This window comes from Hordeum vulgare, chromosome 3H (assembly GCF_904849725.1).
Source record: "Hordeum vulgare subsp. vulgare chromosome 3H, MorexV3_pseudomolecules_assembly, whole genome shotgun sequence".
NCBI classification, from domain to species: domain Eukaryota; kingdom Viridiplantae; phylum Streptophyta; class Magnoliopsida; order Poales; family Poaceae; genus Hordeum; species Hordeum vulgare.
Window position 1 is genome coordinate 546,512,065 of NC_058520.1, and position 24,502 is coordinate 546,536,566.

The 24,502-nt window shown below is 41.9% G+C and overlaps 1 protein-coding gene across 1 annotated transcript; it reads right to left on the reverse strand.

Annotated features, from left to right (window-relative positions):
* Positions 1-21,927: 21,927 nt before the first annotated feature.
* Positions 21,928-24,170, reverse strand: LOC123440526. The gene is made up of 3 exons (XM_045117091.1): positions 23,860-24,170; positions 22,356-22,471; positions 21,928-22,264 (listed from the first exon to the last, which is right to left on the reverse strand). The coding sequence occupies exons 1-3, from the start codon at positions 24,080-24,082 to the stop codon at positions 22,028-22,030; spliced, it is 576 nt and encodes a 191-aa protein (XP_044973026.1). The 5' UTR covers positions 24,083-24,170; the 3' UTR covers positions 21,928-22,027.
* Between the last annotated feature and the right edge of the window lie 332 nt (positions 24,171-24,502).

Genomic DNA, 24,502 nt, shown 5'->3' on the forward strand with positions numbered 1-24,502 from the left:
TTGTGTTCATGCTCATGGAAACAATGTAGAATTTTTCATGGAAGTTTCTCACAAAAATAATTATCCCCTTGTACAATTCCTTTGTGTTTTTAAAAATAATGTGCCAAGCAAAGCCTTTACGATTAGTTTGGGTGATAGTTGTTTGATCACGCTGAGAAAAGACAGAAACTTTCTGCTCACGAAGTTAATTTTCATTTTTATTATGGAAGAGCTTTTGAGTTGATTATTTTTTCTGCTAATTGATATGCACATTTTCCAGAAGTTCGTAATGCTTCAGATTTTTTGAGATACGAGAAGTATACGGAATATACAGATTGCTACAGACTGTTCTATTTTGGCAGATTCTGTTTTCTATGCATTGTTCTCTTATTTTGATGAATCTATGGGTCATAGACATTCCGAGATATATTGCCATGCAACTACCCCGTTCCGTCTCATGACATGTGCAACCACTTCTATATTTCCATTGCATGATCGTAAGATAGCTAGCATGATGTTTCCATGGCTTGTCTGTTTTTTGATGTCATTGCTATGCTAGATCATTGTCACGGTACACTACCGAAGGCATTTCATCTAGAGTCATCATTGCTCTAAGTATTGAGTTTTAAGTGTGATGATCATTATTAATAGAGCATTGTCCCATGTGAGGAAATAAAAGAGGCCAGTGAAGCCCACTTAAAAAAGAAAGGCCAAAGATGCCCACCAAAATAAAAAAAATATGAAAAAAGGCCAAAGAGCCTACAAAAAAAATTGAGAGAAAAGAGAGAAGGGACAATTTCTACTATCCTTTTTCCACACTTGTGCTTCAAATAGCACTATGATCTTCATAACAGAGAGTCTCCTATGTTGTCACTTCCATATACTAGTAGGAAAATTTCATTATATAGCTTGGCTTGTATATTCCAATGATGGACTTCCTCAAAATTGCCCTAGGTCTTCGTGAGCAAGAAAGTTGGGTGCACACCCACTAGTTATTTTGTGAGCTTTCATACACTTATAAGCTCTAGTGCATCCGTTGCGTGGCAATCCCTACTCACTAACATTGATATCTATTGATGGACATCTCCATAGCCCGTTGATACGCCTAGTTGATGTGAGATTATCTCCTCCTTTTTGTCTTCTCCACAACCACCATATTCTATTCCACCTATAGTGCTATGTCCATGCCTCACGCTCATGTATTGCGTGAAAGTTGAAAAGGTTTGAGAACACTAAAGTATGAAACAATAGCTTGGCTAAAACCGGGGTTGTGCATGATTTAAATACGTTGTGTGGGGAAGATGGAGCATAGTCAAACTATATGATTTTGTAGGGATAACTTTCTTTGGCCATGATATTTTGAGAAGACATGATTGCTTTGTTAGTATGATTGAAATATTATTGTCTTTATGTCAAATGATAGACTATTGCTTCGAATCACTCGTGTTTTAGTATTCATGCCATGATTAGATTATATGATCAAGATTATGCTAGGTAGCATTCCACATCAAAAATTATCTTTTTATCATTTACCTACTCGAGGACGAGCAGGAATTAAGCTTGGGGATGCTGATAGGTCTCCGTTGTATCTATAATTTTTGATTATATCATGCCAATATTCTAAAACTTTCATATAGTTTTGGCAACTTTTTATACTATTTTTTGGACTAACATATTGATCCAGTGCCCAGTGCCAGTTCCTATTTGTTGCATGTTTTTTGTTTTGCATAATATCCATACCAAACGAAGTCCAGAGGTAATAAAAATTTACGGGGATTTTTTTTGGAATATTTTTGATTTTTGGGAATAAGAATCAACGCGAGGCGATGCACGGAGTGCCCACAAGCCCTGCCGCCGCGGCCAGGGGGTGGGCCCGCGGCATGCAGGCTTGTGACCACTCCTTAAGGCGGTTGGAGCCCTCCTTTTTCCGCAAGAAAGATAATATCCGGAAGAAAATCGTGTTAAAATTTCAGCCCAATTGGAGTTACGGATCTCTGGGAATTTAAGAAACGGTGAAACGCAGAATCTGGGAGCGCAGAAACAGAAGGACACACACAGAGAGATCCAATCTCGGAGGGGCTCTCGCCCCTCCGCCACCATGGAGACCATGGACCAGAGGGGAAACCCTTCTCCCATCTAGGGAGGAGGTCAAGGAAGAAGAAGAAGGAGGGGGGCTCTCTCCCCCTCTCTCTCGGCGGCGCCGGAATGCCGCCCGGGACATCATCGTGTGACAGAGATCTACACCAACACCTCCGTCATCTTCACCAACATCTCCATCATCTTCCCCCATCTATATTCAGCAGTTCACTCTCCCGCAACCCGTTGTACCCTCTACTTGAACATGGTGCTTTATGCTACATATTATTATCCAATGATGTGTTGCTATCCTATGATGACTGAGTAGATTATCGTTGTCCTATCGGTGATTGATGAATTGCTATGGTTGGTTTAATTTTCTTGTGGTTATGTTGCTGTCCTTTGGTGCCCGTCATATGATTGCGCGTGTGGATCACACCATAGGGTAAGTTGTATGTTGATAGGACTACGTATTGGCTGGCTAGAGTGGCAGAAGCTTCAAACCTAGCATTGAAATTGATGCATATGGGATTGAAGGGGGAGCAATATATCATATTGCTATGGTTGGGTTTTACCTTAATGAACGTTAGTAGTTGCGGATGCTTGCTAATAGTTCCAATCATAAGTGCATAGAATTCCAAGTAAGGGATGCCATGCTAGCAGAGGCCTCTCCCACATGATACTTGCTATCGATCTAGTAATGTAGTCAATTGCTTAGGGACAATTCCACAACTCCTACCACCACTTTTCCACACCCGTTAGACTAACGTATTTGTTTCTTTTTTTAACCAGCCCCTAGTTTTATTTACGTGTTCTTTACTTTCTTGCAAGCCTTTCCTTTCGCTCCTACAAAGTACTTCTAGTTTCATACTTGTTCTAGGTAAAGCGAACGTAAAGTTTGCGTAGAGTTGTATCGGTGGTCGATAGAACTTGAGGGAATATTTGTCCTGCCTTTAGCTCCTCGTTGGGTTCGACACTCTTACTTATCGAGAAAGGCTACAATTGATGCCCTATACTTGTGGGTTATCAGATGCTGACCGCATAGATTTCTAACCCCGATAGGGCTCCCTTCGAGAACTCAACTTCACCGTGCGCTAGCCCCACGGTGGGCGCCAACTGTCATGGTTTTGTCACGGAAGATGTCCTCGTGAAAGGACTTAGAGATGGAGCCATCGCACCTTGGTGGCGACTCGAAGGGGGTGAGCAAAAGAGAGACTCGGATTTACCCAGGTTCGGCCCCTCGTGAGGAGGTAAAAGCCTACGTCCTGCTATGTATGGATTAATGGTGGTTTCGATTACAAGGAGGGCGTAAACTCGCCTGACCTAGCTCTCGATTCCCTCTAACTCGCCTGACCTCTCCCTGGGACTCGCCTTTATATACAGGTCGAGGCCCTAGGGTTTACAAAGTCCTGCTATTCTACTCCTTGTAGCTTTCCTTATATCTAAGTCGTCGTGTTCCCCACGATCAGGAGCTTCCTTGATATCCCATCATCCGCACAATCTTTTGAACCGCCCTTCAGCTCCCAGGGCATGAAACGCGCAACTAATGATGAGTCGCCCCTTTGGTGACCCGGCCCATTAAGGGCGGGTTACCTATACGTAATATCCCCAACAGAGATGGAACTAGAAAGTAACCTATTGGAAGTAATACATTTAGATGTATGCAGTCCAATGAGTGCTGAGGCACGCAGTGGATATCGTTATGTTCTTACTTCACAGCACATCTGAATTATTGAAAGGTTCAAGTAGTTTCAGAGTGAAGTTGAAGATTGTCGTGACAAGAGGGTAACGTGTCTACGATATGATCATAGAGATGAATATCTGAGTTCCAAGTTTGGTACACAATTAAGACAAATGTGAAAAGTGTTTCACATCTCATGCCACCTGGAACACCATAGTGTGATGGTGTGTCCGAATGCCATAGTCGCGCCCTATTTGATATGGTGCATACTATGATGTCTCTTATCGAATTACCACTATCATTTATGGGTTATGCATTAGAGACAACCACATTCACTTTAAATAGGGCACCACGTATTTCCGTTGAGATGACACCATATGAACTATGGTTTGGAGAAACCTAAGTTGTTGTTTCTTAAAAGTTTGGGGTTGCGATGCTTATGTGGAAAAGTTTCAGCATGATAAGATCGAACCCAAAGCGGATAAATGCATCTTCGTAGGACACCCAAAACAGTTGGGTATACCTCCTATCTCAGATCCGGAAGCAAAGTGTTTGTTTCTAGAAACGGGTCCTTTCTCGAGGAAAAGTTTCTCTCAAAAGAATTGAGTGGGAGGGTGGTGGAACTTGATGAGGTTATTGAACCGTCACTTCAACCAGTGTGTAGCAGGGCACAGGAAGTTGTTCTTGTGGCGCATACGCCATTTGAAGTGGAAACTGATGATAGTGATCATTAAGCTTCGGATCAAGTTACTACAAACCTCGTAGGTCGACAAGGTCGTGTACTGCTACAGAGTAGTTCGGTAACTGTCGTGGTTTTGTCACGGCAGATGTCCTCATACAAGGACTTAGGTGTGAGGCCATCGCAAGTCGGAATCGAGAGACGTGAGTTTACCCAGGTTCGGCCGCTGGATGCAGTGCTGTAGGTCAACGGTGGTCATCGGGCGCTTGCAGGTCCCTTTGAAATTCTTGATGAAGCGCTCCTTTAGCTCCACCCAAGTGTTGATGGAGTTGGGCGGCAAGTTTTTCAACCATGCGCGCGCCGTCCCCTCAAGCATCATAGTGAAGTATTTAGCGCAAACTGCCTCGTTCACATCAAGCATGTCCATCGCGAGCTCGTAGCCCTCGATCCATGACCTGGCTCGAGGTCCGGCGAGTAATTGGGGACCTTCCGGGGCCCTTTGAAGTCCTTCGGCATGCACTCGTTGCGCAAAGCTCGTGCAAGGCACGATACCCTGATGTGTTTGCCCCCGGCATCCAGGGGCGCGAGAGGTGACGGCACGCCAGCCAGGTAAACCTGAACCGCTGTTGTTGTGGGCTCTAACTGACGCGCGGCTCGCGTCGCATCCACAATATCCTAGGCTTGCGTGTCGGGCATTCTGAGCGGAGCGTGTTGAGGGAATCGCCGCGGCCCACTTGTTACTGCGGGGAAGTCCTCATGGAGACTTCTCGTGTGACTCGCCTGAGGCGTGGAGTGTAGCCGATCAAGGCTATGAGAATACTGTGCATGCTGAACCACGACCGTCTTTAGCATCTCGATGGCGTTTCTGGCTTCTATCTCGGCCGGGGTGTTTCCGTAGATCGGAAGGGACTCGAGGTGGCGGGTCGCTGCTAGCACATTGTCCACGGGATTCGAGAAGTGACCCCGTGGCGTTTGGAACCGAGTCGCATGGGAATCCATTGGCTGAGGCGGCGGCGGATTGGGTGGTGGAACCGCTCCTCCCCTCGGGGTGGTTTGTAAAGGTCGATCAGGAATCCCGCCCCGGGGGTGCGCGAGGTGTCGAAAAGGCGAGTTGGTGTAAGTCGGCCGGGATGCGCCCATTATGCCTCCTTTGGTGAATGGTGTCAGATGCGCGGTGCTGTCTCTCGAGCCGCCAGCCTTTGGTGTTCAGTCGCTTCGTCTCTGCTGCGACCGCAGCTTGCTGCGTCTCAATCCTGGTGGCTTCCGCTTCCATGTCCCGCTGTGCCTTGGCCATTGCCTCCCGCATTTTAGCTAGCTCGGTGTTGACAAACTCCTGATTCTCCAACGTGATCGTGGTTTCCATGAGGCTAGCGATCTCCGCCGCTAGCTCCGTCATGGTTTGCGCTGGAGGTTTGGATGTTCCCCCGGTCTCGTTTTTGCCAGTTGGATTCTGCAGAGGCTGCGCTGACCCCGCCATGTAGATGGCGATTTGCCGGCGAGACCTCTCGAAGACCTCGGGATCCATTGCCAACAACAGCCCTTCGAGTTGTCCTTTCTTAAGAGGGTGGATCGATTCCATCTCACCCATGGATGACTCACCATCAGAATTGACGGGGGTGATCTCCTGGTCCGCCGCTTCGTCTTGCACGTCGTCTCCCTGCATAAAACCGACGAAAACATGGCGACTCCCGTTCCACCGTGTAACGGGGAGGACGTACCTGGCCGGCTCAACAATGTCGGTGGAGACGTCCGGCTCAGGCACAGGTGTCTCGATCATGCCGATGAAGAAGTTGATCTTGCCGAAGGGGACTCGGTAACCAGATTCAACGGAATCGGCCTCCGGCTCCCACAGCGAGTTGTCGATGTAGTACTTCCCGCGGCGGCTCTTAGTCATGATGCCGACCGCATAGCTTTCTAACCCTGGTAGGGCTCCCTTCGAGAACTCAACTCCAATGTGCGCTAGCCCCACGGTGGGCGCCAACTGTCATGGTTTTGTCACGGGAGATGTCCTCGTGAAAGTACTTAGATATGGAGACATCGCACCTTGGTGGCCACTCAAAGGGGGTGAGCAAAACCGAGACTCAAATTTACCCAAGTTCGGCCCCTCGTGAGGAGGTAAAAGCCTACGTCCTGCTATGTGTGGATTAATGGCGGTTTCGATTACAAGGAGGGCGTAACTCGTCTGACCTAGCTGTTGATTCTCTCTATCTCGCCTGACCTCTCCCTGGGACTCGCCTTTATATATAGGTCGAGGCCCTAGGGTTTACAAAGTCCTGCCATTCTACTCTTTGTAGCTTTCCTTATCTCTAAGTCGCCGTGTCCCCCACTATCAGGAGCTTCCTTGGTAATCCATCATCCGCACGATCTCTTGAACCACCCTCCAGCTTCTGGGCCATGGGACGTGCAGCTAATGGCGAGTCGCCCCTTTGGTGACCCGGCCCACTAGGGGCGGGTTACCCATAGGTAATATCCCCAACGGTAACCCTGTCTTGGAGGTCATGTTGTTGAACAATAATGAATCTACGAGCTATGGAGAAGCGATGGTGGGCCCGGATTCTGACAAATGGCTGGAGGCCATGAAAACTGAGAGAGGATCCATGTATGAAAACAAAGTGTAGACTTTGGAAGAACTACTTGACGGTCGTAAGACTGTTAAGTACAGATGGATCTTTTAAAGGAAGACATACGATGATGGTGAAAGTCACCATTAAGAAAAGCTCGACTTGTCGCAAAGATGTTTCTGACAAGTTCAAACAGTTGACTATGATGAGACTTTCTCACTCGTAGCGATGCTAAAAGTCTGTTGGAATTATGTTAGCAGTTGCTGCATTATTTATGAGATATTGCACATAGGATGTCAAAACATTATTTCCTCGACGGTTTCCTTGAGGAAAGGTTGTCTGTGATACAACCAGAAGGTTTTGTCGATCCTAAGGGTGATAACAAGTATGCAAGCTCCAGCGATCCTTCTATGGACTGGTGCAAGCATCTCGGAGTTGGATATACGCTTTGATGATCAAAGCTTTTGGGTTTATACAAGGTTTATGAGAAACTTGTATTTTCGAAGAAGTGAGTGGGAGCACTATAGAATTTCTGATAAGTATATGTGGTTGACATATTGTTGATCGGAAGTAATGTAGAATTTCTGTTAGCATAAAGGGTTGTTTGAAAGGAGTTTTTCAAAGGAAAACATGAATAGAGCTACTTGAACATTGAACATCAAGATCTATAGAGATAGATCAAAACGCTTAATAGAACTTTCAATGAAATGCATGCCTTGACAAGTTTTTGAAGGAGTTCAAAATAGATCAGCAAAAAAGGAGTTCTTGGTTGTGTTGTAAGGTGTGAATTTGAGTAAGACTCAAAACCCGACCACGACAGAAGAAAGAGAAAGGACGAAGGTCGTCCCCTATGCCTTAGTCGTAGGCTCTAAAGTATGCCATGTTGTGTATCGCACCTCATGTGTGCCTTGCCATGAGTGTGTCAAGGGGTACAAAGAGTGATCCAGGATTGAATTACTAAAACAACGGTAAAAGTTATCCTTAGTAACTAGTGGACTAAGGAATTTTTCTCGATTATGGAGGTGATTAAGGAGTTCGTAGTAAGGAGTTACGTCGATGCAAGCTTTGACACTAATCCAAATAACTTTGAGTAGTAAACCGGATTCATATAGTGGAGCAGTCATTTGGACTAGTTCCAAATGGTGCGTGGTAGCAGCATCTATAGGATGAAATAGAGATTTGTAAAGCACACACGGATCTGGAAGGTTCAGACCCATTGACTAAAAACCTCTCTCATAAGCAAGATATGATCAAACCCCATAACTGTATGGGTGTTAGATTCATTGCAATCACATAGTGATGTGAACTAGATTATTGACTCTAGTGCAAGTGGGAGACAGTTGGAAATATGCCCTAGAGGCGATAATAAATTGGTTATTATTATATTTCCTTGTTCATGATAATCGTTTATTATCCATGCTATAATTTTATTGATTGGAAACTCAAATACATGTGTGGATACATAGACAAAACACTTTCCCTAGTAAGCCTCTAGTTGACTAGCTCGTTGATCAAAGATGGTTAAGGTTTCCTAGCCATAGACAAGAGTTGTCACTTGATAACAGAATCATATCATTAGAAGAATGATGTGATGGACAAGACCCAAACTATAAACGTAGCATATGATCGTGTCAGTTTATTGCTACCGTTTTCTGCATGTCAATGTATCTGTTCCTATGACCATGAGATCATGCAACTCCCGGACAACGGAGGAATACCTTGTGGGTTATAAAATGTTGCAACGTAACTGGGTGACTATAAAGGTGCTCTACAGGTATCTCCAAAGGTGTCTGTTGGGTTGGCATGGATCAAGACTGGGATTTGTCACTCCATGTGACGGAGAGGTATCTCGGCGCCCACTCGGTAATACAACATCACAACAAGCCTTGCAAGCAATGTGACTAAGGAACTAGTTACGGGGTCTTTTATTACGAAACGAGTAAAGATACTTGCCGGTAAAGAGATTGAACTAGGTATGGTGATACCGGCGATCGAATCTCGGGCAACTAACATACCGAAGGACAAAGGGAATATTATACGGGATTATATGAATCCTTGACATATAGGTTCAACCGATAGAGATCTTCGTAGAATATGTAGGAGCCAATATGGACATATAGGTCCCGTTGTTGGTTACTGACAGGGGAGTGTCTCAGATCATGTATGCATAGTTCTCGAACCCACAGGGTGTGCACACTTAAGGTTCGGTGACGTTTCGGTATAGTTGAGTTATATGTGTTGGTGACCGAAGTTTTGCTCAGAGTCCTGGATGAGATCCAGGACGTCACGAGCAGTTCCGAAATGGTTTGGAAACGAAGATTGATATATAGGAAGTTGGTATTTGGATTCCGGAAGGTTTTCGGGCATTGCCCGCAGTGTACCGGGAGTGACGAATGGGTTTCGAGGGCCCACTGGGTGGGACCACCACGCCCCAAGGGGTCCACATGGGTTTATTGGATGCGCAATAAGGCATAATGGAATGACAAAGTCATCCAAGGAAATCCCATGAGGAAAAAGTGGAAAATCCAAAAGAGGTGGGAAATATAGGAAGGAGTCCTAATCCAATTGGGATTGGAGGAGGACTCCTCCCTCCTCCACTTCGGACGACCCAAGGGAGCCTCCCTTGTGGCGCCAATGCTGCCTCCTCCCTCCTCCTATATATACTAGAGGTTTAGAGCCTTTTGAGACACAACTTTGCCACGTGCTGCCCTCTCCTCTAGATCGTAGTTCTTCCTCTAGATCAGTTTTCTGCGGAGCTCGGGCGGAGCCCTGCAGGAATAGATTATCACCATCACCGGCGTGTCGTCACGCTGCCGGAGAACTCATATACTTCCCCGCCCCTCTTCCTGGATCAAGAAGGTGGAGATCGTCATCAAGTTGTACGTGTGCGGGACGCAGAGGTGTCGTCCGTTCGACACATGATCGGAACGGATCGCGAGACGGTTCGTGGGACGAATCGTGGGACGGTTCGTGGGACGGATCGTGAAGACGTACCATTACATCAACCGCGTTTAATAACGCTTCCGCTTAGCGATCTACAAGGGTATGTGGATCCGATCTCCCTCTCGTAGATGAACATCACCATTATAGGTCTTCGTGTGCATAGGAAATTTTTTGTTTCCCATGCAACGTTTCCCAACAAGAACCAAGGTATCAATCCAGTAGGAGGAACAAGCAAGGCCCCAATCTTAGCACCTACACAAACAATAAAACACTTGCACTCAACACTAAAAAGGGGTTGTCAATCCCTTCACGGTTATTTGCAAGGATGAGATCTGATAGAGATAGATATAAAAATTGCTAGAACTAAAAGTAAAATAAAAGTAAATAAATGGCAGCAATATATTTTTCGTATTTTTGGTTTATAGATCTGAAAGTATAATATGGAAAATAGACCCGGGGGTCATAGTTTCACTAGAGGATTCTCTCATGAAGGAAAATAATACGGTGGGTGAACAAATTACTATCGAGCAATTGATAGAAAAGAAAATAATTATGAAGATATCCAAGGCAATGATTATGCATATAGGCATCACGTCCGTGTCAAGTAGACTGAAACGATTCTGCATCTACTACTATTACTCCTCACATCGACTGACTCCTGCCGGCATCTAGAGTATTAAGTTCATGAAGAATAGAGTAACCCATTAGGTAAGATGACATGATGTAGAGGGATAAACTCAAGCAATATGATGAAAACCCCATCTTTTTATCCTCGATGGAAACAATGCAATACGTGCCTCGGTACCCCTACTTTTTCACTGGGTGAGGACACCGCAAGACTGAACCCAAAACTAAGCACTTCTCACATTGCAAGAATTACCATTCTAGTTGGCCAAACCAAATCAATAACTCGAAGAGACTTGCTAAGATATGAAATCATGCATATAAGAATTCAGAGAAAGATTCAAATAATGTTCATGGATAATCTAAACATACACCCACAATTCATCGGATCTCGACAAACACACCGCAAAATAGTATTACATCGGATAGATCTCCATAAAAATCATGAAGAACATAGTATTGAAGAACAAAGAGAGAGAAGAAACCATCTAGCTACTAGCTATAGACCCGTAGGTCTGTAGTGAACTACTCACGCATCATCGGAGGGGCAATGGAGTTGATGTAGATGCCCTCCATGATCGATCCCCTCTCTGACAGATTATCGGAAAAGGCTCTCAGATTGGATCTCACGGGAAGAAAGGCTCCCGGCGGCGGAAAAGTATTTTTTGGTTTCTTTTTGGTATTGGTGGAATATTTTGGAATTTATAGGATGAAGATTAGGGTTAGGAGGCCTGGAGGGGGCCCACAAGGAGGGCGCCCCTACGGGCTTGTCGTCTCCCGGCAGGTCTCCTGCCCTCTTCTCCAAGTCTGGCAGGTTTCTTCTGGTCCAAGAAAAATCATTCCGGAGATTTTGTTCAGTTTGGACTTCGTTTAATATTCCTTATCTCCAATACTCAAAAACATGAAAAAACATAAACTGGCACTAGGCTCTAGGTTAATAGGTTAGTTCCAAATATAATATAAAATAGCATATTAATGCATATGAAACATCCAAAACAGATAATATAATAGCATGGAACAATCAAAAATTATAGATACGTTGGAGACGTATCAAGCATCCCCAAGCTTAATTCCTGCTCGTCCTCGAGTAGGTGAATGATAAAAACAGATTTTTTGATGTGGAATGCTACCTAACATATTTATCCATGTAATATTATTTATTGTGGCATGAATATTCAAATCCATAAGATTCAAAACAAAAGTCTAATATTGACATAAAAACAATAATACTTCAAGCATACTAACAAGGCAACTGTGTCCTTTCGAAATAACATGGTCTTAGAAAGTTATCCCTATAAAATCATATGGTCTGGCTATGCTCCATATTCCCCACACAAAGTATCTAAATCATGCACAACCCCGATGAAAGTCAAGCAATTGTTTCACACTTTTTATGTTCTCAAACCTTTTCAACTCTCACGCAATACATGAGCGTGAGCCATGGATATAGCACTATAGTGAAATAGAATATGGTGGAGGTTGCAAAAAGAAAGAGGAGAAGATAGTCTCACATCAACTAGGCGTATCAACGGGCTATGGAGATGCCCATCAATAGATATAAATGTGAGTGAGTAGGGATTGCCATGCAACAAATGCACTAGAGCTATAAGTGCATGAAAGCTCAAAAAGAAAACTAAGTGGTTGTGCAAAAGATGAAATTCCACTAGTTATATGAAAGTGACAAAATAGGAGACTCTCTATGAAGAACATGGTGCTAGTTTGAAGCACAATTGTGGAAAAATATAGTAGCATTGTCCCTTCTCGCTTTATTTCATTTTTTATGGGCTTCGCTCGCCTCTTTTATTTTTGTAAAGTCCGGAGACTCATCCCAACTTGTGAAGGAATCATAGCTTCCATCCTCCTTTTCTCACACGGGACAATGCTCTAATAATGCAAATCATCACACTTTTATTTACTTACAACTCAAAGATTACAACTCGGTATCTACAACGGGACGGTGGTGTTGCATGGCAATATATCTCGGAATGGCTATGAAAATGCCATAATAGGTAGGTATGGTGGCTGTTTTGAGGAAACTATATGGTGGCTGTTTTGAGGAAGGTGGGTTTAATATACCGGCAAAAGTTGTGTGGTACTAGAGAGGCTATCAAAGGTGGAAGGGTGAGAGTGCGTATAATCCATGAACTCAACATTAGTCATAAATAACTCACATACTTATTGCAAAAGCCTATTGGTTATCGAAGCAAAGTATTATACGCATGCTCCTAGGGGAAGTTAACCATCGCGCGATCCCGACTTCCACACAAAGGTTGACACTCATTAAACAAATCATGCTCCGACTTCATCACATAACGGTTCACCATACGTGCATGCTACGGGAATCACAAGCTTTAACACAAGTATTTATTCCAATTCACAATTACTTACTAGCATGACTCTCATATTACCATCTTCATATCTCAAAACTATGTGCAAGGAATCAAACTTCTCATCATATTCAATGCACTTAATATGAAAGTTTTTATTATATGCCTCTTGGATGCCCATTATATCAGGACTAAATTCATAACCTAAACCAATTACCATGCTGTTAAAGACTCTCAAAATAATATAAGTGGGGTACGAGAGTTTAATAATTTCTATAAAATAAGACACCGTCGTGCTCTAAAAGATATAAGTGAAGCACTAGAGCAACATTGCCTAGCTCAAAAGATATAAGTGAAGCACATAGAGTATTCTAATAAATTCACGATTTAGCGTGCCTCTCTCAAAAGATGTGTGCAGCAAGGATGATTGTGACAAACTAAAAAGTAAAGACTCATATCATGTGGTGAATAAAAATATAGCCTCAAGTAAATTTACCGATGGATTGAAGACGAAAGAGGGGATGCCTTCCGGAGCATCCCCAAGCTTAGGCTCTTTAGTATCCTTGAATATGACTTGGAGTGCCTTGGGCATCCCCAAGCTTAGGCTCTTTCCACTCCTTATTCCATAGTCCATCAAATCTTTACCCAAAACTTGAAAACTTCACGACACAAAACTCAACAGAGAACTCATGAGATCCGTTACTATAAGAAACATAAATCACCACTTTAGGTACTGTTGTGAACTCATTATTTATTTATATTGGTGTAATATTTACTGTATTCCAACTTCTCCATGGTTCATCCCCCCCGATACAACCCATAGATTCATCAAAATAAGCAAACAACACAAAGAAAACAAAATCTGTCAAAAACAGAACAGTTTGTAGAAATCTATAAACTTCGAATACTTATGTAACTCCAAAAATTCTTAAAAAATAGGAAAATGAGTGAAATTTGTATATCAATCCTGTGTCAAACAATTCAGATCAAACACACGTTCCAGTTAATTTACAAAATTCCTGGACTGAGAGCGAAAGTTTCTGTTTTTCAGCAAAATAAACTTGCAAACACCATAGACCATCCCAAAGGTCTTACTTGGATAAAACACTAACTAAAACAAGAAAACACAATTATTACAAAGGTAATAATGTGTGCAACACTCAAAAATAGAAGCAAAAACAAAAACATAGAAATAAAATTGGGTTGCCTCCTGACAAGCGCTATTGTTTAACGCCCCAAGCTAGGCATAACGATTTGAATGATGCTCGCATAAAGGTAAAGAACTGAAACATAAACAGAGCATCATGAATCACATGGCAAGCATATTTAACTATAACCCACTTCCTATGCATAGGTATTTTCTGAGCAAACAAATTATGGGAACAAGAATCAATTAGCGTAGGAAGGGAAAACAAGTATAACTTCAAAATTTCCAGCAAAAAGAGAAGAAACTTGATATTATTGCAATATGTAAAAGCATATATTCCTCTCTCATAGTAAATTTTTTTTGAAGGAAAACTGTAAGGGAAACCCCTCACAGCGAGTTTTTTTTAAATAATAAGAACCCAAATTCGCGCCCGTGGGGACTTGAACCAAGGTGGTTGGGTTGTACATCCACTCCACTAGCCAAGTGAGCTAGGCTCACTTCCTTCTCTCATAGTAATTTTTAGTAGCATCATGAATAAATTCAACAATATAGCTATCACATAAAGCATTATTTTCATGATCCACATGAATAAAAGTCTTAGAATCTTCCAAGGTAGTGGGATTAAGATTAACTAAAGTCATGACCTCTCCAAACCCACGTTTATCAAAAAAATCATAAGATTGAACACTCTCCAAATATGTGGGATTCTTTTTACCTAAAGTTGACACTCTTCCAAACCCACTTTCGATATCATATTCATCAAGAGTATTAAATAAATTATCAAGATCATAAGAAGCATTATCACCCAAATCATGATCATTGCAATAAGTAGTGGTCATGGCAAACTCATCAAATATAGCATCCCCAAGCTTGTGGGTTTGTATATCATTACCACAATTGATATTAATAGAATTTATAACAATATCATTTCAATCATGCTTTTCATTTAAGGAAACATCGTGAATCACTTCATCACAATTTTCAGATTCATGAATCTCAAGCAAAACTTCATGGAGATAATCAAGTACACTCAACTCACTAGCAATTGGTTCATCGTAATTGGATCTCTTGAAAAGATTAGCAAGTGGATGAGGATCCACATCAATAGATTTTTGCAAGCAAAGATGCAAGAAAATATAAGGCACATGGTAACACAAGTAGACAAAAAAGAGATCCGGCGAGAAAAAAAGCGAATAAAAAGGCAAATTGGTGAAGTGGGGGAGAGGAAAACGAGAGGCAAATAATGTAAATGCAAGAGGTGAGCTTGTGATGGGTACTTTGTAGTCTTGATCTTGCTATGTATCCTCCCTGTCAACGGTGCCAGAAATCCTTCTCGCTACTTCTTGAGCTTGCGTTGGTTTTCCCTTGAAGAGGAAAGGGTGATGCAGCAAAGTAGATAAGTATTTCCCTCAGTTTGTTGAGAACCAAGGTATCAATCCAGTAGGAGGAACAAGCAAGGCCCCAACCTTAGCACTTACACAAACAATCAAACACTTGCACCCAACGCCAAAAAGGGGTTGTCAATCCCTTCACGGTTATTTGCAAGGATGAGATCTAATAGAGATAGATATAAAAGATTGCTAGAACTAAAAGTAAACAAAAGTAAATAAATGGCAGCAATATATTGTTGGTATTTTTGGTTTATAGATCTGAAAGTATAATACGGAAAATAGACCCGGGGGCCATAGGTTTCACTAGAGGATTCTCGCATGAAGGAAAATAATACGGTGGGTGAACAAATTATAATCAAGCAATTGATACAAAAGTGAATAAGTATGAAGATATCCAAGGCAATGATTATGCATAGGCATCACGTCCGTGTCAAGTAGACAAAACAATTCTGCATCTACTATTATTACTCCTCACATCGACCGACTCCTGCCTGCATCTAAAGTATTAAATCCATGAAGAATAGAGTAATGCATTAGGTAAGATGACATGATGTAGAGGGATAAACTCAAGCAATATGATGAAAACCCCATCTTTTTATCCTTGATGGAAACAATGCAATACGTGCCTCGCTACCCCTACTTTGTCACTAGGTGAGGACACCGCAAGATTGAACCCAAAACTAAGCACTTCTGACATTTCAAGAATTACCATTCTAGTTGGCCAAACCAAATCAATAACTCAAAGAGACTTGCTAAGATATGAAATCATGCATATAAGAATTCAGAGAAGATTCAAATAATATTCATGGATAATCTGAACATAAACCCACAATTCATCGGATCTTGACAAACACACCGTAAAAGAGTATTACATCGGATATATCTCCATGAACATCATGGAGAACATAGTATTGAAGAACAAAGAGAGAGAAGAAACCATCTAGCTACTAGCTATGGAACCGTAGGTTTGTAGTGAACTACTCACGCATCATCGGAGGGGCAATGGAGTTGATGTAGATGCCCTCCATGATCGATTCCCTCTCCGGCAGATTATCGGAAAAGGCTCCCAGATTGGATCTCATGGGAACAGAGGCTCCTGGTGGCGGAAAAGTATTTTTTGGTCTCTTTTTGGTATTGGGGGAATATTTTGGAATTTATAGGACGAAGATTAGGGTTAGGAGGCGTGCAGGTGGCCCACAAGCGAGGGAGCGCCCCCTAGGGTGCGCCCTGTAGGCTTGTCGTCTCCCGGCAGGTTTCCTGCCCCCTTCTCCAAGTCTGGGAGGTTTCTTCTGGTCCAAGAAAAATCATTCCGAATATTTTGTTCCATTTGGACTCCGTTTAATATTCCTTATCTGCAATACTCAAAAACAGTGGATAAAACAGAAACTGGCACTAGGCTCTAGGTTAATAGGTTAGTCTCAAAAATAATACTCCCTCCGTCCCAAAATAACTGTCTCAAGCTTAGTACAACTTTGTACTAGAGCTAGTACAAAGTTGAGACACTTATTTTGGGACAGAGGGAGTATAAAATAGCATATTAATGCATATAAAACATCCAAAACAGATAATATAATAGCATGAAACAATCAAAAATTATAGATACGTTGGAGACGTATCAAGGCAGCAACAAGCTTGGTGTGGGGGGGGGGGCTCGGAGGGTGCCCCCTAGGATTGTGGGTTCCTCGGCCACCCTTGGTACTCCTTCGGCATTCCGTGGGCCTCTTTTGGTCGACACAAAACCGTCAAGAAATTTCAGCCAGATCCAAGAGCTTTTATTTTCTGCACAAAAATAGCACCACGATAATTCTGCTGAAAATAGCGTAAGTCCGGGTTAGTTCCATTTAAGCCATATAAAATTGCACTAAAACCATATAAAACTTGGGTAGATATGGCATGAATACTTCATAAATTATTGATACATTGGAGACATATCAACATCCCCAAGCTCAATTCCTACTCGCCCTCGAGTAGGTAAATGGTAAAAAGAAGTAATTTATCAAGTGTAAATGCTAGCATAGAGTATAAGTTTGATCAATGATAATTTCAATCACTTTTCCTAGCATCATAAACATCAATTTTTCTCATAAAGCTCATCATAATGAAGTAGCAATCAATTCACATGTTATGGTTGATAAAATGGATTCTCTTGAAACTTAACAACCTATGTTCTTAGTCACCAAACAATTATGATTCAACTTATTTTTAGAAAAAATCTAAGTATGAGTTTCACATATCGAGTTATCATATAAAATTTTATGATTGCTGGTACTCAAAACATATTTTTAGAACAAACAACATCCATCAAACACAGATAAAGACATGGGCTTAAACTTAATGTTTCACCTCCCAACGTACTTATCATAAAGATAACTCTCAACAATAATAATTCATGATCAAATATATTTGACTAGATATATATGTCTAAATATTTCCCACCACATGATGCTTGCCAACTAAAGATTGAGGTTGAAGAAATTGACTCAACATGAAAAGTAAACAGCGTAAAAGTAAATGGAATGACCCTTGATAGAGGGAAGCATGGATTTGCAGAGGTGCGAGAGTTCATTGCTTAAAACAGAGATGAATACATTTTGGGTGGTGTGCCTTTCCTGTCAACGTCACGACAAATGATTTCAATATCTTCCATGCTAAACACGTTAATGGTAGTTCCCAAACATATTTGATTTTTTTACTCCCCCTCCACCATTCAAACACTTTCCATGGCTAGCCGTATCCACGGGTGCTGTCGTGGTTTTGTCACGGCAGATGTCCTCGTGAAAGGACTTAGTACTGGAGCCATCGCACCTTGGTGGCGACTCAAAGGGGTTAAGCGGGAGAGACACGGCGATTTACCCAGGTTCGGCCCCTCGCGTGGAGGTAATAGCCTACGTCCTGCTTGGCGTGTATTGATGTGGATTCGATTACAAGAAAGGCGTAACTCGCCTTACCTAGCACTCGATGATTTCTAACCTACCTCTCCCCCTCCAGACTCGCCTTTATATATAGGTCGAAGCCTCAGGGTTTACAAGAGTCCCTTCCTCTTTACAAATCGTGACCACCGCGGTCTCTAAATCGCCGTCTTGCAAAACCCAGAGTCCTTCCATAAATCATAACCATCCTGCGACTTTGAACCGCCCAGGCTGAGGCCCAACTAGCCCTAAAGGATGAATCGCCTTAACAGTAACCCGGCCCATATTCGGCGGGTCACTTAACAGGCAATATCCCCAACAGGTGCCCTCCAAACAATCAACTTTCTAGGGGGGGAGTTCTTGTTTATTTATTTTAGTATTAAGCAGGACTGGACATCCTTTTACCAGGCTCTCTCGTGCATTGACAAGTGAATAAACACTCGTCGTGAGTTAAACACACTTAGCATGGAAGATACTGACCGCACGATCCCTCCATGAGCGGTACGGGCACACAAAACAAATGTTTAGTTGAAGGTTTTAGAGATGGCACATGCAAATTTACTTGGAATGACAGTGAAATAGCATATATATATGATTTTGGTGGACTCCTATGGAAGAAACTTGGCTCTAGGATTTTGGATGCATAAGTACTATCTCTACTTAGTACAGAAATTTTGGATAGAAAAGGTTATAAACAAGCACCACGTTGACAGAGCATCCAAAACAATATATCTTCTATACAAATATACCAGAACATAACTCATTACGTTGTCTTCGTTGTCCAACTTCAGCTAATTTACTCAAGGTTGAAAATAGTTAATTGGTATTCACAATCATAAAAGATATCCACGATAATATATTTTTATGTGAAAGTTCTCTTCCTTATACTAATCATTCATGAATTGTTTGTATGACCAATGATGTGATTGTCAAACTTCAATAGATTTTACTTTCTAAACTCAATGTGAAACTACTACTGGGCATAAGGCACGTGGATAATTTCATATTTGTGATATTCAATTCATTCACAATTTACCCTTAGGACATAAGTGAAGCACAACAGTAAACATCAAACTACTCTCAAAACATACAAGTGAAGATCAATGAGTAGTCAAAAAATCAAAGATACAACTGAAGATGAATGGGTTCATGGATGTCGTGGAAGAATGTAGGATGGATGATTTGGGTTCTATTGGTCTTTCATACACTTGGGACAATAGACAACAAGGGATTGATAATATTAAAGTTAGACTTGATAGAGGTCTTGGTGATGATAAATTTCAGGAATGTTTCAAAAGTTCATCAGTGCAGCACATACATACCACAGAGTCGGACCATTATGCATTGACAATTTCAGTACAAAAATCAATGTGATTTGGTGGACATAAAAAGTGAAGACCTTTTTGGTTCAAAAGTGCCTGGACAATACACAAAAATTATGACAAAATGGTGACCCAAGCTTGGACTCCTCGTATAGGTAATCTAGCGTATGTACAGGACTCACTGCGTGTTGTGAAGGGAATTTTTCACAGATGGAGCAAAGATTAATTTGGTCAAGTACCAAAACAACTGAAAAAATTGAGGGAGAAACTAGGAATGTCTATGGCAGCTCTTTAGGGCAAGGACCATCTAGGAAAGATAGAAATTTAATGTGAAGAATCTCGAAACTAATAACAAGGAAGAAATGATGGCCCAACAAAGATCATAGGTAAATTGGAAGTTGAAAGGGGGTCACAATATAGATTATTTCCATGCTAGAGCTTGAGAGAGACACTGAACAAATCGTATAAAATCCATGAAAATGGATGATGATGGCATTGTTACAGCTCAATAGGAGATGGGAAAAGAGGCAATCAAGTTCTATAAGAACTTCTTTACTGTTGATGTTAATACTAGGCCGGAAAGGTTACAGATGCTATACCCAACAAGGTTACAAAGTTGATGGACAAGAGAGTTTGTGCGCATTGACATATGTGGAAATAGAGAACGCTTTGTTCATGTTGCACCCGAGTAAGTTGTCGGGTCCTGATGGGTTTATGGCAGGGTTCTATACTCGACATTGGGATTTATTGAAGGATTCCGTGTGTGCGGTAGTAAGATTGTTCTTTGATATGGGTAACATGCATGAGGCAATTAACCAAACGGTATTAGTAACGATTTCAAAAATAAAAGCACCACAAGATCTTACACAATACATGCCTATTTCCTTATGCAATGTACAGTACAAAATCATGTCAAAGGTTATGGCAATTAGACTGAAACCAATCCTTGATGAAATTATTTCTAAGGAACAAAGCGTAAGATCAAGGCTTATCTTGGATAATGTTCTAACAGCCTACAAATGCATTCATTGTTTGAAAAGGAAGAAGGGGAAGTCAAGATCCTGCACAACAAAGCTTGATATGGATAATGCTTATGACAGGGTAGAATGGTCATATCTTCATGCAGTTCAGGTAAAACCAGCATTTGCAGAACAATGATTGACAAAGTTATGTCGTGTGTGGAATCGGTTTCATTCTCTGTTCGAGTGAATGGAGTTTTTAAAACTTGTCATGGCATTCAACAAGGCGATCCAATTGCACCTTATCTGTTTCTCTTATGTGCAGAAGGTTTAAAATGCTTGTTAAAATCTTATGGCCTTCGCGGAAAGGAATCAAAGTGGCTATCCACGCCCCATGGGTCTCACACTTACTTTTCGTTGACGACTGTTTGGTCTTTACCCAGGCTACAATGATGGAGGAGCAAGATAAATGAAATCCTTGAGCTTTATAGGGAAGGTTCGGGTAAAACCAGGGGCGGAGCCAGGCCAAAATCCGAGAGGGGGCGGAACATGATTTTTTTTTCAGAAACATATGTACAAACTAATGTGGAGATCATGTAAAAAAACAATCACACAAGCAAACATATAGCATGGGAGAAGAAAAATGGTATATTTTCTTGTAATATAATGTCATTGCAATAATAATTATGATAGGTTCAATGATAAAATAAAAGCAAACTAACCAAATAAGACAGAATAACTTGAGAAGTATGAATATGTCATTCCATTTTGTTCCTTCCATTTCATCGCATGACGTTTTATTGCATGAAAGCGTTTAACTATCACCTCATTAGGAATAGTATCCAACATTTGTTTTCCACAAAACATATAAGGCTATGGCTGAAATAATCATCACCCATCTTGTTACCCAAAGCATTCTTCACAAGCAGTCGTGGATTTTGCCAAAAATCTCTCCATTAGCTTTCCTCACAATGTAAAATAATTGAATGTTAAATAAATTGAAGTACACGAAGGCATAATACTACTGAAGTCTAAATTTTATTCTACTTATTATCTACTCCCACGTCCTCAAACAGTCAAAGTTATTCATGCAAAATTGTTTGTGAAGTAAGATTCAATCAATCTATCATGGAATCAGAATGGGGTAATGATATGGAAATTAGGAAGAGAAAATCTGGGAACTCAACGTGTGAACCTAGGGCTTACCTATTTGAATTGTTTATAACTAGCAAAAGGGCCCGTGCGTTGCACCGGGTGTAAAAAAATATGCTTAGAAAGTTGGAAAAAACTACCACTAAAACAACATTGCAATTAGTCGTTTGGAATCACCCATGAACAAACTTATATAGTTAAAAATTGAATGTCACTTCTACTTAAATTTTGTGCATACATCAACGCGAATCCTGCTAGATTCATCGACATCTACTTGCTACATCATAACCAAGAACTGTTTCTTAAAAAAAGGAAATAAGAATATCACATATGTTGGAGCATGATAATTATTCCCTTTGAGGGTTACTGCAGCGTGATAGTGGGATAACCTGGTGATAGATGGCATTGTTGCCAGAAGTAGAGCACATGCATAAATTATTGGAGTTAAAGTCCTAGGTTTCTTCTTCCTCAGCCACATCAAGGATCCTAATGCAGCAAGGGAGAGGGTCATCACCTGCAGAAGTACAAAAGTAAGTCTTCTGAAATCAGGATAACCAAAACAAGGAACCTGGCTTCATATTTTTCACACTATGTAGTAGCATTACAAGATTGGCATTTGCTTCAAGTCCTTGGAATATGTACTCCCAAGTAAATTCAAGCCCTCGTGCCCCAATCCAGAGAGGTGCCAGCCGGTGCAGAACTGAATCAGCAAAAGCCCAACCTGAAACCCCAAAAATGTCCAATAGAGCAATAGTAGTCAAGATAAGGTTAAACTGCAGCTGGAAATAGGCCAAAGTATTGTGTCACTTCCTAATTTATCCAGAGTAAGAAACTTAAGGAGATCCGATTCAATTTAAATAATATAACGAAGTAAGAGCATTCAATTTCTAGAGATATCACTAGTAAAAAAACACGTATCTATTCTTTCAATTATGTGAATGACAAAACCATGAGCACAAAATCAAACGTCAGTACAGCTAAAAAGGCTACCAGTAACTCATACAAAGATCAACATCAAAATGCATATGTGGCTTAAATTACTTGGTCCGAAGCAGCGGGAGCATGGCTAACCAAAGTCCTTGAGCTGTTGTGATGAAGATGGCTTACGTGCAGGGCCTGACAACAGAATCGCACGGTTGGCCGGAGCAAGGTTCCTGGTGTATTTGGAGATCTCTGCTTGCTTCAGGTGAACGTACGCATCACTCGTCAGCACAACGCGTGTTTGCTCACTGCAGAGGGGGAAAAGGAGTCGCATAGATCTCCACTCGCACTATATTGCTGGTCTTGGTTAGCAATGGCGAAGCGTCTGGCCGTCGTGCTCCTGCTGCTGCTGGTGGTGCTCCTCACGACCTACGACGAGAGGGAGCTGAAAGGGAAGGGCGGCGGCGCTGGTGGCGCCGTCGACGAAGCCAAGGATCTGGTGCCCAGGCTGCCGCCTCTGGTGCCCAACCTGCCACCCGATCTGCAGCGCCGCACCTTGAAGTTCGCCGACGGCCACGGGCTCCGATAGCTCCAGCCATGTCGGACTGGATCTCGCTATTCCTGGCGCCCCTTGCCCATGCCTTCACTGGACCTCGCCGGAAGCCGCCGCCTCGCCGGGGATCGAGGCGTCGTTGCAGTTGCGGTGGTGGCTCCCCTCTTCTTCTCTCTCTGTCTCGATCTGGATACGAAGGGGGCAGGAGGTCTGCGGGGTGGGGAAGACGGAGGTAATGGGACAGTGGTTGTTTTGAAAAAATGAAACAATTTTTTCCACTTAATGGAGGATTGCGGGTTGATTTCAATAAAGCACAGGGGGTTTTATGCAAAATTACCACGCCGGACGGCAGAAGCGCTCTGCGCTTTATTATTAGGGGAGAAGTAGTCAAAGTGATAAGCAGCTCTTGAAGCTTGCCAATATTTACAAGTCCCGAATCTTTCGTTCCACATTCATTATCTGGATCATGAGAAGAATATCAATAGCCCTCAACGGTGATGTTAGACCCTCTTTCCAATATGTAAAACATCATGAGTTACACCGAATATAGATCATGGATGAAGTCCTAATCCAAAAGGGCTTGCTTAAAACGGCATGAGAAGGAAAATTAACATCTCATCCTGATTTATGCTTACCTACAGCAATAACTCTCCAGTTATGGCTCTGAAGTTCAGAAAATAGATCTTCATCAACTCTGGAAGTAGCATAAAAACAACAACTTGATCTGCTCCACTCTAACATCGACTCATTTAGTAAGTTATTCCCAGTGGGAGCAGGTAGTGATATATATCCAAAGAAGTACAAATTTGCTGTCATTTCAAGAAAGCCCGACTGATAAAAGCAACAGAGAAGCCCCATGTAAGCGTATACTACCTTACGAATTATGTAATAAATTCATAGAAATAATGCCTTCTAGAAGAACAGGAATATAATGTCGCAAGCCTGCGATAACGGGCATTTTGTTTCATAGGGGACCGTAAAAATATTAGCAGAGTAAATGGGGTGTTATGAAAGGTTTGGCCAGAAATATTCAGGTTTTAACCGCATTACGGAAGTTAGCAAAAGAAAACTTTATCAGATATCAAGAGTGACCAGTGCAATTGGAGCATCAGGAAATAAATCTAGCTGGATGTATTGGTTTATCTGAAGTGACCATGCGCCCTACCCTAGCACGATCTGTGAATCTTGCAAACACTTGAAATTTGAAATTTGGTTTATTTTAAAATGGAAGGAGTAACAAACAGTACTACAAGTTTAACAAAGACGAATCAAACACAG

Excerpts from the sequence above, each read along its gene's own strand:
- LOC123440526 (XM_045117091.1), bottom strand. The coding sequence starts at position 24,082 with ATGGGGCTTCTCTGTTGCTTTTATCAGTCGGGCTTTCTTGAAATGACA. Across the intron at positions 22,472-23,859 it reads CTGGAGAGTTATTGCTGTAG|GTTGGGCTTTTGCTGATTCA; the intron begins GTAAGCATAAAT and ends TTGGGGTTTCAG. Across the intron at positions 22,265-22,355 it reads TTGAAGCAAATGCCAATCTT|GTGATGACCCTCTCCCTTGC; the intron begins GTAATGCTACTA and ends GTACTTCTGCAG.